Source organism: Astatotilapia calliptera, unplaced genomic scaffold (genome assembly GCF_900246225.1).
Source record: "Astatotilapia calliptera unplaced genomic scaffold, fAstCal1.2 U_scaffold_14, whole genome shotgun sequence".
In the NCBI taxonomy this organism is placed as follows: domain Eukaryota; kingdom Metazoa; phylum Chordata; class Actinopteri; order Cichliformes; family Cichlidae; genus Astatotilapia; species Astatotilapia calliptera.
In genome coordinates, this window is record NW_020535663.1 from 37,044 (window position 1) to 52,246 (window position 15,203).

Sequence of the window (15,203 nt, forward strand, 5' to 3'; positions counted from 1 at the left end):
TGTATTTTAAAGAACAAACATTAAGAAGCAGATTATATTAGATTTATATTTTAAATAAGACAAAAGTTGGATTTTACAGCAGTAAAATGATTGTATCTCTACAGTTTAAACATGTAATAAGCTTTGCCCTGCACAGAGTGGCTAGTGAAACAAATGGAATCATCATAAATACATTATTTCATATTTATTACTTCCTCCTCCTCATTGCTTTATTATTGTAGCTCTAGTAATGAATAATAATGTAAGGATTCTGGATCAGCACAGTGATGCCCATAGTATATACAGTATTCTGAAGAATGTCTAAAATGTCATTGTGTGTGCGCACATGTGTGTGTTTTATGTATATAGATTTTTTTTAAATTATTACTCATGATATAACATTGTCCAGACATGCCTGGTAAGGACATGAGGAGGAATTAGAGCTGTGTGAGGCTACTAAAGGCAGGGCTATAACATTTTTCTGTCATCATTTTATTATAGATTAAGTGCAAGAGTTGTTAGGTGTGGATAATTAGATTATAGTTTATTGCAATAGCAAGTTGTGCCTTGTTCTCAGATAGACAGCAAGTGGAGAGTGATATATGAAATGATGGGATGGAAGGAAGAAGAGAAGCAAAGAGTGATTCACAGGCAGAGCCTACATTATTTCTCACAGTTTTTGTTGCCTTATGGTTCCAAGCACTGTCACCAATCTTTGCATTTTGTTATTATCTCATGACACTTGTTTAATCAGCTCCCATCTCTCCTATGGACTTTTTAATGTCTACAGTCTCAGATCAACACAGCCCTGCCCTGCAGCACTATCAGCAGCAGGAGCAGCAGCAACATTGTACCCATCAGGTAAAACATCGGCTACGTTTGCTTTGCCTTGTTGCCCATATTAGATTCTTGATGAATGTGTGTTGTTGTTATTCAGCCTGGCTCAATGTGCCCCTTTTTAGCTTTAAGCACCCACCCCTTTAAACCTCTCTGCTCGGCCCTGGCAGCAAAAAAAGCTGCTAGCACCCATACTGCCCCAACATCATGCCACCTCATTTTGGGGATTGCATAGGCACCGATTGGTTTTCTATCGCCCATTTGCTGGGAGTAAGGGCGCCCTCCGTTTGCGAGGTGCGCCTGCCGCTTGTGGCACAGGGAGGAGAGGGCAGGGCGGCGGGGGATTCTCTGATTGACTGGAGCAGCATCTCGCAAAATAAAAACAAACCAACAAACATGAAAACACCAGACATTATGATACAGACTTATAATTTCTTTTTTGAAATTTCAACGCGAAAAGTGAGTGTGAGAGCCTTCGGTGTGTCTGCTCGCTGCTGAAGTCAAACAAAGTCATCTCCGCTCCATACAGTCCAGTATATAGAGACGAGACGACGATCAATAACAATTTAAAATTTATAATTTAGAGTCGAAAGGGGACAGGGGCGGCTGCTTCCAAATATTTCACATTTCATCCATAATGATGTAAATCCAAGCCATTTATGTATTCATGATTTGAATCCTGGGTTGTGTGAAATCCCAGAAATAAACCGTAGACAAAGCGAATCTGTGAACTAAGGTCTGTTAGATTATGTTGTGGTAATCTTCGGGTTGGGGGATGGGTGTTCACTGGCGTGCAAAATTAAAACCAATAAAAGATGGACAAGAAAAGTTCAAAACCATCAGGTGCTCAGTTTAGAAAAAAGAGAAGAAGAGCAGAAACGATCAAAGCGGGAGTGTTCCCCCATGTGTTTACTAGTTCTTTGATCTACAACCCTGCAACTCTCCACAACTTCACACCACACAATTTATATTATTGTTATCAACAAGACTTTGAATTATGCTGGACGAGATCTGAAGACCCACAAAAGTGTGGATGGTTCTCAGTATTTTGTGTTCTGATGAGAAATGCTGCAGTCGCGGTCTCTGTCACTGCTCAGGTATTTATGTGATGAGGGGAGAAACTGATAGAATGAAAGTTGGAACGAGTCTTTTTGCTTCTCGCTTTTCCCCTCATATACTGTACAGAAAATATACACTTGTTGTATAAATGTTTACAAAGATGCTTTAAAAATATCTTCCTGTCTGTTTTTCCTCCATTTTTGTTTTTGTCTCTCTGGATACAGTGTACAGTTTATACACATATAAACAGTTTCATTTTAGTGTTTCATATAAACAGTGCAACATAGTACCAGACAAACAGTCCTTTATTAAAATTTATTTAAAAAACAGCTGTGTTTAAATATTCTCAGTTGGAGAATTTAAAAACTGACAAAGGTTTAAAATTAATTACACACATTTATACACTGGAGAAGTAAAAACACCTTCGTCAACAAGAAAAAAATCCTACTGTTTACATCTTATTTCTTTTGTCTTCACCTTCCCTTTCCTGTTACAATTCAGGATTGTGTTTTTCACACAGAATGAAAACCAAATCTGAGATTGAAAAACAGTTTCTGATCAGTCGAGAAATACGTTTGTGAAGGTTCTCAGTCATCGTAGTAACTTTAAGAAGTCCAGACGCTTTTCTTTCCAAGCTCCTTAGATCAGTCGAGAAACACAGACTGGAGGTCATCTACAAGTCAGACTGTTTTTACTGAATATGAAATGAAGAGAGATGTCTCCAAGGCCACCAGTTACAACCTCCATAAGGTGCACTTGTGTCAGTAGTATTTCAAGCTACATTTAGCTCAACACAAATTAATACAATTTTTTTTGGATCCAGAACCATTCGGATAGATTGTTATGAAAACTGGTCACATGGTGGTGATATCGCCTTTTTCCAGGAATTAATTGTAGTTAAGTGTTACTTAATTTGCATAACAAGAGACAGAAACACAAATGTATAGTAATGCAATGTAAGAAATTAAGCCTAAACACAAAATCTGAAGCCTGCAGCTCTCCTCCTCACAAAGCCTAACTCATCAACATCTAAAATATCTAAATTTTCAGTTCCAAGGATTTCATCCATCAGTCTAAAAATTATTAAAATGTGTATAATGGAACAAATATAATAGTTGATAATAGTAATGCAACAGATTTTAAAGTAAAGTTCCTCTTTCCTATTTAAACTGTGACGCATAATAGAAACTGACAAGTGCTCTTAAAAAATAGGCACCAAAGACAATAAGATGATTTTTTTTCAGGAGAATCAGTCTCATTCAACAACTCGGGGCTACAAACCAAGCCAATATATGTACAACGTATCTGACAGTTTACCTGATATATTTAAGGTTCATAATATTTAAGTGAGAAAAAGTGTGAAACACCAATGTGAGAATATTTCTCTGCACAGTAAGTTCATTATTCTGAGTCAGCACAGAGGTGGATACTAGAGTCAGGCTTCACTCTAAACCCAGCATATACAGGTTCAGTGAAGGTGGTGTTGAAGGTGTGCAGGTGGATCAGTTTATCAGAGGAGACACTGTAGAAGGACACAATTCCTGCAGAACTGTCCATATACACTGCTACTTTGTGACAGAGAGGTGAGGAGAGCAGAGGGATGGCTCTTGCTATGTAATTGTGACCTGCATAGTAACCCCTGTCATCACTGCAGTAGAGACTCCAGGATTGGTACGTCCTTCCAAACCTGCTTTCATCACCATCTCCTTTCCGTCTGATTCTTCCATAAGCTACAGCAACATGAACCTCTCCTCTCCACTCGACCTCCCAGTAACAGCGACCAGTCAGACTGTTGGTACACAGCAGCTGAGGCCACTGATCAAACCTATGATCATGATGAGCATACAGCTGATCTTCTTCCACATGTGTCACCTCCTTGTTTCCATCAGACAGTTTGAGGTTCTTGTGTGCTGTGTTTGAATCCAGCGTCAGATCACAGAAATCTAAAAGGGACAATAAGACACAGTGCATATAGCAAATAATTAATTATAGCACATGTGTAACAGTAAATGTGGTCCTCATATTTTGTGTTCTATTGCTTAAACATTCAAGGATGCAGGCAGTGTGATGATGAGTGTGAATGAAAAATAGAAAAAAAATCTTAAAATTCAAAATTATCAACAATAATTAATTGAAAAGGGAAGTGACTGGAATATATATGAACATGTAACTATAAGTATAGAGGCTTTGCATTCACATTCAGTTCATGTCTAAGATGCACCACCAACACTAAACACAAACATCAAAGTGATGTTATGTGATTTGATTATTTTCATTTTATGTGCACATCAAAATGCGCATAAATGTGTTGCTAGGCAACTAGGAGTGCCAGAGTTGTTTTACACTGATTTCTACACAGTGAAAATATCTCCTGTGGTGACAGGATTTTTAAAATGCTGATGGGTAAAAATATTCTCCTTGGTAGTTTAGTGTTAAGAGAGCCAAACTTTACATTTGCCTTTCAGTCAAAAATCAGGTCATCATCAGAATCAGTCAGAATCAGCAGTGTATTTGATTTATGGAAAGATTTTTCTGTCTTCATTCTCAAATCTGATCATCGGTACATTAGCTAATGCTAGTTAACACAGATGAATTACAACCTGACTCATGAAGCCAAATTCTGTTTAAAGTAGATCAATAATTTAATTAAATATTCCATTACAGAATACAGAATACATGCCCCAAAATGTATTCTGTAACGTACTCCGTTACGTTACTCAATGACTGTAACGTATTCTGAATACGTTGGATTACTTAATATATTATCATGCTTTTTACAACAACGTGAATGTACTAGTGCCAGTATACCATGTACACTGACACAAATACAAGAAAATAGCCTTTGAATAGCTGTCCACTGTTGTGACCACTATATGTGAAAGGGTTAAAAGTGTGTGAATGTGAGTGAATGAATAGTGGAATTGTAAAGCACTTTGGGTGCGTAGAAAAGCGCTATATAAATGCAATCCATTATGAAGACGAAGAAGACGAAGACGAAGAAAACATGAATAATAAAACATGTATTAACTTTTGTTGGCTAATTCTGACCAGTCACAACATAACTGTCACATTGTCCTCCCAGCCCATTGTTCCTTCAGTGGGCTGGTTTCAGTCATTATGCAAATGTACTGTTTATAAGGTTGGGGAAACCTGCAGTCAGCTGAGACTGAAGAAGTCACTTGGATGAGTGACAAAACGTTTCTCCCACAAAAACGCTACGTCCAGATGAACAGAATCAACTTTTGGAGATTGTCCAATACCTTTCAAAATCTGAGCAAACATATCACCCTGTGCAACCTCTAAACTCCGTCTGAGTCTTTCTCCTGTTGTTTATGAGATGTTTCTACCAGAAGTGTCAGTGGGAATAACAGGGCAGGGAAGCATGAGCATCATGGAAAGTCTTTCATTCATCATCATGTGAATATGCTGAAGATATTGTCTTCAAAGTCAGCTGTGTGTGGTGAGTTCATTGAGAGAACATGTGTGTACAGCTTGTCTCTTGCTTCTACAGTCTAACACAGATATTTTTGTACTTATTTTAACCATGGATATATTTCCTTCTGAGTATACTGTGACTGTATAGTTGCAAATATACATTGCTTTTTTTTTATTTGAAATGGCAAAAAGAGTCGAATGTCAACCTTTCAAAGTTAGTTGCCCCTCCAGTTCATTTGGACTGCTGCCGACCCTGTCATATAGTCCTGGGGCTTCGATCCAGCGTTTGTGTTTGGACTCTAAGTTCTGACTGATCTTTATTATTCTCATATTTTTATAATTGAGAGTTTTGATGATAGGTGTCTTTGATTAAGTGCTCCTGGGTTTCTTCATTACTTATTATGAAATTGTGCTTATTTTTGTTTCTGCTCTTTCATATTCCTGGTTATAGTGATTGCTCATTTTGATTCCTGGAGTTTCAGATTGTTGCCTGCTTTCCCTCTATCACTCCTTGAGTCTCTGTCTTTGTGTTTGTATTCCTCTGTCTCCATGTTTATCTACCTTTCTGTCTCTGTCAAGTTCATGTGTCTCTGTCACAGTCAGTATACTCTTAATTCCTGTTTTATTTTGAAAGTTCCTCATCTCATGTGTGTTTGCTTCCTGTCTCATCAATTAGTTTCTGTTAATCTGTGTTCCCCGGGTGTGCCCACACCCACAGATGACTTCTTCGTGAAAATGGAAACCCTGGCGCCTCGTCTGACTAAAAACAGGGAGGTATGGCTGTGACTGTGTGGAGCACAAAGGACATGGGTACACAACAGGAAGCAGCAAAAAAAAAAAAAAAAAAATCCTCAAAACCCTGTGTCACAGACCCAGAACCATCACAAAGGGACCTGTCATAACTGGGGTTAAACAAATCAAAAATTCAAAATATCTGCTCTTTGTTACAATATGTTGGAGAAAAAATATATTTCCAGTTGTATTTCCTGTTTTCCTACCAGAGTATTTCCAGTTTCACATGTGGATCCTTCTTTAGATCAGACAAAAGCTTCATTCCTGAGTCTCCTGGATGATTATAGCTCAAGTCCAGCTCTTTCAAATAGGAGGGATTGGAGCACACAGCTGTGTCCAGAGAGGGGAAGCCTGTTCCTGTGATCTGACAGCCTGACAGCCTTCAAACATACAACATGTCACATCATTGTTAGGAACTGCTCTGAATTTGATGATGTACAGTCGAACTAACAGATTCTGATTCTAGTTAAAGTTGTTAAAAACACACTAACTGGCTTTTCTGTACTCAAATTAAAAAAAAACAACAAAAAACATAATTATTTTCTGTCTTTTTTACTATGACGGACACGTTCTCATCCAAAAACGTAACATACCGATGCTATGTGACAAATCGTCTGTATGTTACACATTCGAAAATATGAGAGCCGTTTGGAATAAATCTACACTAAATCATAAATAAAGTTATAGTTTTTTTGATTTGTGAAGTGTGTGTTTCACTTCTACTCTACTGTTCTCTTTCAGAGCTTACATCAGAACAGAAACAACATCTTAAAATCTATAAAATAACGACAGTTGTTGTGAAATACCCACATTTTCTTAAACAAAGAATCAGCTAACCTGAGAGTTTCCAGCATACAGTGTGGACTCCCAAGTCCAACACAAAGCACCTTCACTCCTGAGTCCTGAAGGTTGTTGTTACTCATGTCCAGCTCTCTCAGTCTGGAGGACTGAGAACTTAGAATTGAGGAAAGAGCCTCACAGCTTCTCTCTGTGAGGTTACAGCCACTCAACCTGGAAACGTAAATATCAGAGAACTTTCCAAACTCTTAAAAGAAGCACTTTAAAGTAATCTCTTGAAAGGCTTAAACTGGATACTTACTGGGCTTTCTTACAGGCTGTGACCACTGGCAGCAGCTGCAGAAGAGCCTCTTCTGAAGCTGAATATTTCCTCAAGTCAAACTCATCCACACCTGTTTCTGATGACAGTAAGATGAAGACCAGAGCTGACCACTGAGCAGGAGAGAGATCAACTTTGAACAGGTGTCCTGAACTCAGGTGATGCTGGACCTCTTTCACTATAGAGTCATCATTCAATTCATTTAAACAGTGGAGCAGATGAATGCTTTTCTCAGGAGAGAGAGTGTCATTCATCCTTTCTTTAACATATTTGACCATATCCTGATTTATCTGTGAGCTGATTCCTTTTTGTGTGAGCAGGCCTTGTAAGAGATCCTGATTGGTCTGCAGTGAAAGACCAAGGAGGAAGCGAAGAAACAAGTCCAGATGTCCATTTGGACTCTTTAAGGCCTTGTCCACAGCACTCTGGTAGAAATGTCTTACTGAAGACTCATCAGTCTGCACTGAGGCTGTTTCTTCTTCTTTCAGCAGGTTGATACCAGAGTTGGTGAATGTCAGATGGACATGAAGAGCAGCTAAAAACTCCTGAATGCTCAGATGGACAAAACAGTAAACCTTCTCTTGGTACAGTCCTCTCTCCTCTTTAAAAATCTGTGTGAACACTCCTGAGTACACTGAGGCTTCTCTGACATTAATGCCACACTCTGTCAGGTCTGATTCATAGAAGATCAGGTTTCCTTTCTGCAGCTGCTGAAAAGCCAGTTTCCCCAGTGCTTCAATCATCTTCTTACTTTTTAGACTCCAGAGAGGATCTGTCTCAGCTCCTCCATCATGCTTGATGTTCTTCACTTTGGTCTGAACCACCAGGAAGTGAATGTACATCTCAGTCAGTGTCTTGGGCAGCTTCCCTCCAGCCGGTTTGGTTTTTAACACTCTCTCTAGAACTGTAGCAGTGATCCAGCAGAAGATTGGGATGTGACACATGATGTGGAGGCTTCGTGATGTCTTGATGTGAGAGATTATGGTGTTGGCCTCTTCCTTGTCTCTGAGTCTCTTCCTGAAGTACTCTTCCTTCTTTGGGTCAGTGAACCCTCTGACCTCTGTAACCACGTCTATATAGTCAGCAGGGATCTGATTGGCTGCTGCAGGTCGTGTGGTTATCCAGATGTGAGCAGAAGGAAGCAACTTTCCTCTGATGAGGTTTGTCAACAGCACATCCACTGATGTGGACTCTGTAACATCAGTGAGGATCTCAGTGATGTGGAAGTTCAGAGGAAGTCGACACTCATCCAGACCATCAAAGATGAAGAGAACTTTGAACTTTTTAAAGTTACAGATTCCTGCTTCTTTGATTTCAGTGAAGAAGTGATGAATAAATCCCACTAAGCTGAACTTTTTATCCCTCAGTAAATTCAGCTCTCTGAATGAGAATGGAAACATGAACTGGATGTCCTGGTTGGTCTTGTCTTCAGCCCAGTCCAAAGTGAACTTTTGTGTCAGGAATGTTTTCCCGATGCCAGCCACTCCTTTGGTCAGAACTGTTCTGATTGGTTTGTCTCTTCCAGTTGAAGCTTTAAAGATGTCTTCACACCTGATTGTTGTTTCTGGTCTGTTTGGTTTCCAGGAAAACATTTCAAGCTGTCTGACCTCATGTTCAGTGTTGACCACTCCGGTTCCTCCCTCTGTGATGCAGAGCTCTGTGTAGATCTTATTCAGATTGGTTGCGTTTCCTGGTTTAGCAATCCCCTCAAACACACACTCAAACTTCTTCTTTAGGGTAGACTTAAGCTCACACCTACAACCTGAATAAGGGTTTTCTAAGCAAAAAAAGAGAAATTCAAATATAAATGTTAGTCCATAATTTCTTTTATAAAAGTATCGTAAGAATGTTATATATTTTTATTAAAGTATTGAATATACAGGACTAGGGATGGGTACCGGTATCCGGTGCCATGATGGCATAAAGGGTAGTAACCAGACCGAAAAGCAGCGCACATTTCGGTGCTTTATTTCGGTGCTTTTTTTTTTCCTGAGATGTCACACAATTTGAATTCTAGCCAATCATTTTACGTTTCCGAGGATAGTAGGCGGGTCCAGGTACGTACGTTCTTTTAGAGCAGAGCTACAGATTAAAAATGCCCAAGGCGAAGCGGTCAAAAGTCTGGCTGTACTTCACAGCAAAATATGCAAACTCAGCAGCCTGCAACAAGTGCTTTAAGCTGATACTGTGATACTGTCAAAGGAGGTAACACCTCAAATCCGATGAAACACCTGGCGACGCATAGTGTTTTTTTTTTTTAAGCCGAAAAATGCAGCGTATTTGATAGCTTGCTGCGAGACCTCACACCGAGCACATCTACTGCGGGTGGGTTGCCTGTTATTGGACCCGGAGTTAGCAACATCCCCCAAAAACCCGAAGAGTAGAGTCCTGGCCCCTAGCCCTGCCAGTGTAGCAGAAATGATGATGGATGATGATGGCAGCAGCAGCCGTTCTTCTCTGCGTGAGTAGCTTAATGTTGTTCGTGTATACTTTACATTGAGTAGGCTAACCATGTTATTACATTAATGCAAGTAAGGTGAACTAGCAAACACCGTAGTAGTTACATGCGGCTGTCTTCTTGTTTAATGGCAGATACTCCCTTCACCCAGGCCAAAAAGGCTAAAATACATCATCCATCCATTCGCTACCGCTTATCCTTTTCAGGGTCGCGGGGGGCGCTGGAGCCAATCCCAGCTGTCATAGGGCGAGAGGCGGGGTACACCCTGGACAGGTCGCCAGTCTGTCACAGGGCCAACACACAGAGACAGACAACCATTCATACTCACATTCACTCGCACATTCACACCTAATGGCAATTTGGATTATCCAATTAACCTATCCCCACAAGCTGCACATCTTTGGACGGTGGGAGGAAGCCGGAGTACCTGGAGGGAACCCACGCAAACACGGGGAGAGCATGCAAACTCCACACAGAAAGACCCCGGCTTGACGGTGGAATTGAACTCAGGACCTTCTTGCTGTGCGGCAACAGTGCTAACCACCGTGCCACCGTGCTGCCAAAAGTGGAAAACAGTTAAACATGAGAGGTCTTTGGACAAAGTTTGTGTTTTTTTCCATTGTTTAAGCACTGCTTCCAGCCATGAGTGATACCATATATGCCCTATAGCTGCAGAAAAGGCTAACATTGTTATCTCTTTACAAAAAAACAGCTGAACATGAGAGGTTTTTGGACCAATTTTGTGTTCTCCATTCTTTAAGCACCGGTTTGAGCACCGTTTAAGCACCGGCACCGTTTCAAAAGTACCGGTTTGGCACCGGTATCGGATAAAACCTAAACGATACCCATCCCTATACAGGACACACAACAGTTCTGTCCTCCTAAATGGTGCATTTATGAAAAGAAATCCTCTTACTGCTCTCCAGACAGGCAGCCAGATCTTCCAGTTTCATTGTCCTCAGGAAATAAACTGTGATCTGCAGAAGTGCCTCTCCAATGATCCTCCTCTGCTCCTCGTCTTCACTGTCCAATATTTTCACATCTTCTCTCTGACTTTCAGGGGATTCTGCATTTAGATGATTTTGCATTTTCTTTAGCTCATTCTTCACAAAAGTGACAATGTTGTCCTCCAGCCCCTGAAACAGAATGAATGACAAATGAACAAATTTCCTGAAGTGAAGGTAACGCTTTGGCTTTATTTCTGTTTAAAATGTAGCTCTAGTGAAAGCAGATTACTTTTATCTACTTTTTGATTTAAGCTGTATAGTAAAAAAACAAATAAATAAATGTTTCACATATACAGACCATAAATATTTGGCTCAGGTCAGTTTTATGTTGCGGGGCATGATGGGGGCAGGAGACATCTGAGCCAGACTGAACAACTCTATGGAGACAACGTGAAGAATCAAAGCTTAGACTTTGTGTGTCTGTTTTATAAAGTTCTTAAAATTAACCTATTTATGTTCATCTTGAGCTCTCTTTTTAAAATTTGGACTCTACTAGAGTACCATTGCATGAGTAACAGTGCAGGCCTTCAATTCATCCTCTGTCTGACCAGCAGGCGGATTCTACACTCACAGTGCTTGAAATAACAATATAACGGCCATTCTCTCTTCATCTTTCATACCACCATAAATATCAAAGGGAAAAATGTCTAATTTGTTTTGTTTTACATAGTTGTTTCTTAATTTTTCATTGTAAAAACTTTGTAGACCCGATTTTGAAAAGTACTATAAAACATGAATATAAACAAAAGGTGACTATTGAATAATGTTAGTATTAAAATAAGACTTTTCTTTGATACTCAAGAATAATAATCACATACTAATTTTTTATCAGTAGTGTTCCTACAAAGAGAAAGATCAATACCAAGCTCATGTTGATATCATGTATGGATTACAGTGATACACTGAATTCATCTTTCAGACAGAAAATGATTTCCTTATATTTCAATTCTTACTTTAAGTTACCATTTTATCACCAGTTCACCAGACTGGAGTAAGGAAACACGTCAGCTATAACTCCTACTAGGCATCATTTAATCTTACTTCTCAACAGCAGGGGATCCCTTTCCTTTGAAGACAACGATGGCTTCCTTTGATCGATCACTCTTTACAGACACACATCTGGGTTCAGCTTCAAGTCCAGGTTCAGGGACATCTGGTTTATGATGTGTCCTGGTAAACAGAAACAATGACCATCAAGGAGGAAAATACACTTTTCAATCTTCAGTTTTATAAACTACTGAGGCATTTATAAATATCTTGTAGTCTGTCCAATCCAATGTGGAATTAACTAAAAGAAGTCAGCAGGCCTGTAGTTTCAGGCTCCTAACAGGGAATGATTGTTGTTCTCTTTAGCCTGTTGGGCTTCTGGATCTCTTTTTCAGACACAGAAATTTAATGAAGTCAAGTAGAAGCTCTGAAATGATCTTGAAGACCAAATTTGAAAACTATGAGTAGTAATTCTGTCATCGTCTTTAATGTCTGCTGTGGTAGCGTGTAAACTGTGTTTCCTTTAGAGAAGCTACATGTGATTGTTTTTTATTTACACTGACCATTTTAGACACATTTTAGACAAAAATAGTTTTCATCTATTTTTAGCTTTAATTTAAGGTGTAAGTGAAACAAAAGCAGTTTTTAGGTTTTCCTTACTGCAGATATGTAATGTATGGAAATAATCATATCTTACTTATGTGCAGTGGAGGATTTTCTTCTTTTAACTTCAGTGGGATATAATTTTGCTTTTTCTTTACTCTTCAGCTACAACAGCTGCTAGACAAATGGTTATATCTTACTCATCATCTGAAGGAGATCCACTTCCTTGGAAAACAACGATGGCTTCCTTTGACCGATCACTCTTCACAGACACACAGCTGAGTTCAGGTTCCTGTTCAGTTTCCATGGTTTCTGGTCTTTGATGGATCCTGGCAGGCAGAAAAGGAGACCATCAGGGATGGAAATTACCTTTACAGTCTTCAGCTGCAGGATATGCTGCACAAACTATTTACAAGAAGAAAAAAAACACTGGGTCTATATAGTTTACAGCTCTTCACACGAAATTATTTTGGTTCACTTCAGTCTTTTCTGGTTTCCAGGAAGACTTCAGACATCTGTTTTCATCTGTTTTTGTTGGTGCTTAACTGCAAGAAACCTATGATCTGAAACAGATCACATAAATCTATGGATGTTAGAGGACAGCTTATAATGGCCGTGAAGACTAAAGGCAGGCAGGTATTCTTTGGATCTAAAAACAAGACTAATATAATAACCAGCACCTCTAGATTTATAATATAGGTTATATGGCACATGTGTATCAAAAACACACCAGTCCAATATTTACTGCAGTCTTTTGAAATGATTTCACATTGATGCTGCTTTTATAGTGAAGCGTTTTGATAAGGTGGTAAAAAACACTTTCTTTTCTCTTTAAAGAAAATCTCATAATGAGGCAGATCAGGGGAAATGTTGTTCATTGTAAATATTATTCTAGTAAATATATATAACCCTAAAAGGCATCTTAATCTGTAGGAAAAAATAAGCTTTAGTTTCAAACCACCATAGAGTAAAGCTTTCTGTGACACTGTATGAATAAATAACACTTATACTAAAAAGGATGTGTGGTGTTGAGTGTCATACCTTTCCATTTTGGCCAAATCCTGCAGTCACCTGATCAAAGAGAGAAACAAGTTTTAATCTGGTTTGTTTCTGTTGATGTGTTCTGTTTATTTGTTTGTTTCTAATTAGGTTGTGGTGTATTCAATAATATGGATACTCTGATACATAGATACAAAGTGCCAGCGCTTTAAAGAGCTTTTACAGATGTTTATGGGCAATTCCACAAGTGATTAAATTCATAAGTGGCTAAAAAAAATCCAGAAGAAAATACTGTGGAAAAATAAAGTAATACATAAAATTAATTTAATTTAAAATAGTACATTGTATTGTATTGTATTATTAAATAAAAGAAAATGATCCAGAGCGGCTGTATCACACACTCCACAAACTCCGGGCTGAGGCAAAGCAGAAGACTTTGGTCTGAATCTCAACACGTGAAATTATTTTAGGGAAAAGTGGACGGTGAAAAACAGAAAAAAGAAACTCATCATCCGGAGCATTTTTGATAATGTTATGTGTAACTTTCACGTCCTTTTTTTGCTTAATTCAACAAAATGCATCAAGCAGTTACAGCAACATGGCTCAGAGTCACAGCTGTGTTCCAGACCCACTGAAAAGATCTTGGCACATATGAAATATGGAACAAAGGAGACTCCGATCAATAACATAATTTAATCAGATTTAAAATGTTCCTTAAATACTAATTACTGCATTTAAACACAGAGAGCCCTAACTGACTTCTTATTTTTTACTACCTTAACTTACTTCCATGTTTCATGTAGTGCATTTTTACTGCTGTCTATACTGCTTGTTTTTGTCCCTGGGGAGATGGCGGCGTCCTCTTTAGTTTCACTTTCGTTATTTATCAAACTACGCAGATATAATCAGGATGTTCGTAACCCAGTGAATCCAAATAATAATAGGAAACAAAGAAGACTAAGCCTTCAAAGACGAGTGAAAATGTGCGACATAAACTGGAAATTGAGTTTATTTCGATAAATTCGCAACAAAGACGCATCAGCAGTTTATTTGGTTACAATAACAGTCCAGTCGCCTTTTTTTCCCCAAGCTCTTTACAGTAACATGAACCGGATGACCGAGAACAATAATATAAATAATATAAAACCGCATAAATGTAATCTGTGCGTTAATAAAGTTAATTGTATAGCTTGAAGAAAGGAAAACAAACTCTGAAGAAGAAGAGAGAAAAACCTAGGACACCGTAAAACGACACGAGTGCAGCCGATTAGCATGAAGGTTTACGGTGTACAACTTTACCTCCAATTAACGGTGCAGAATTTAATCCAGAAACCACCGATAATCCAGAAACGGTCCAGCTGAACAGAAACGTTAACGGACCGCCATGAGAAAACACAGGAATAAACCTTTTCAGGAAGCAGTGTGACCCAACATGGCAGCTCGCTCTGAAAGTAATTTCATATCAGTTTCAGCCAGCTTTTTATGGTCGTTATAAAGACGCAGAAGCACTAAACGGCGGTCAGCTCTATGTCACGCCCTCCAGCTTAACCAGAAAAAAAATTCTGGTAGCTTAATTTAAGTGTGACCTGTACACACTTACGAGGTTATGACTTTTATAGAAGAATGACACATTTCTTCTGAACTGAACTGAAAGTCCTCAGTTAGATTTTATCGAGCGTCAGTGGTTGTAGCATTCTAACCTGACATGTCTGCTACGTCAGTAATTTTGCACCAACATCTGACCAAAAGGACTGAAACATTTACTTAGAATTGTTTTTATTTTAGGATAAACTTAATTCGTGTCCTTAATTAATGTCCCTTAAACACTTTAAATTTTGTATATGTAGTGATGTAGTTGTTGTTGTTGTGCTGATCCTCCTTTATAAAACATGTAACACTGTGGATGTTGTATCTTCAAGTAAGGAACATC

At 38.8% G+C, this 15,203-nt stretch overlaps 2 protein-coding genes across 2 annotated transcripts; both read right to left on the bottom strand.

Annotated features, from left to right (window-relative positions):
- Nucleotides 1–2,273: 2,273 nt before the first annotated feature.
- Nucleotides 2,274–4,018, bottom strand: LOC113017523 (stonustoxin subunit alpha-like). Its single transcript, XM_026160672.1, has one exon. The coding sequence runs from the start codon at nt 3,844–3,846 to the stop codon at nt 3,277–3,279; it is 570 nt and encodes a 189-aa protein (XP_026016457.1). The 5' UTR covers nt 3,847–4,018; the 3' UTR covers nt 2,274–3,276.
- Nucleotides 4,019–6,289: 2,271 nt separating this feature from the next.
- On the bottom strand, nt 6,290–14,718 carry LOC113017512 (NLR family CARD domain-containing protein 3-like). Its single transcript, XM_026160659.1, has 9 exons — nt 14,573–14,718; nt 13,316–13,345; nt 12,475–12,603; nt 11,726–11,854; nt 10,983–11,061; nt 10,594–10,813; nt 7,202–8,996; nt 6,940–7,113; nt 6,290–6,482 (listed from the first exon to the last, which is right to left on the bottom strand). The coding sequence occupies exons 2-9, from the start codon at nt 13,321–13,323 to the stop codon at nt 6,305–6,307; spliced, it is 2,712 nt and encodes a 903-aa protein (XP_026016444.1). The 5' UTR covers nt 13,324–13,345; nt 14,573–14,718; the 3' UTR covers nt 6,290–6,304.
- Nucleotides 14,719–15,203: the final 485 nt, after the last annotated feature.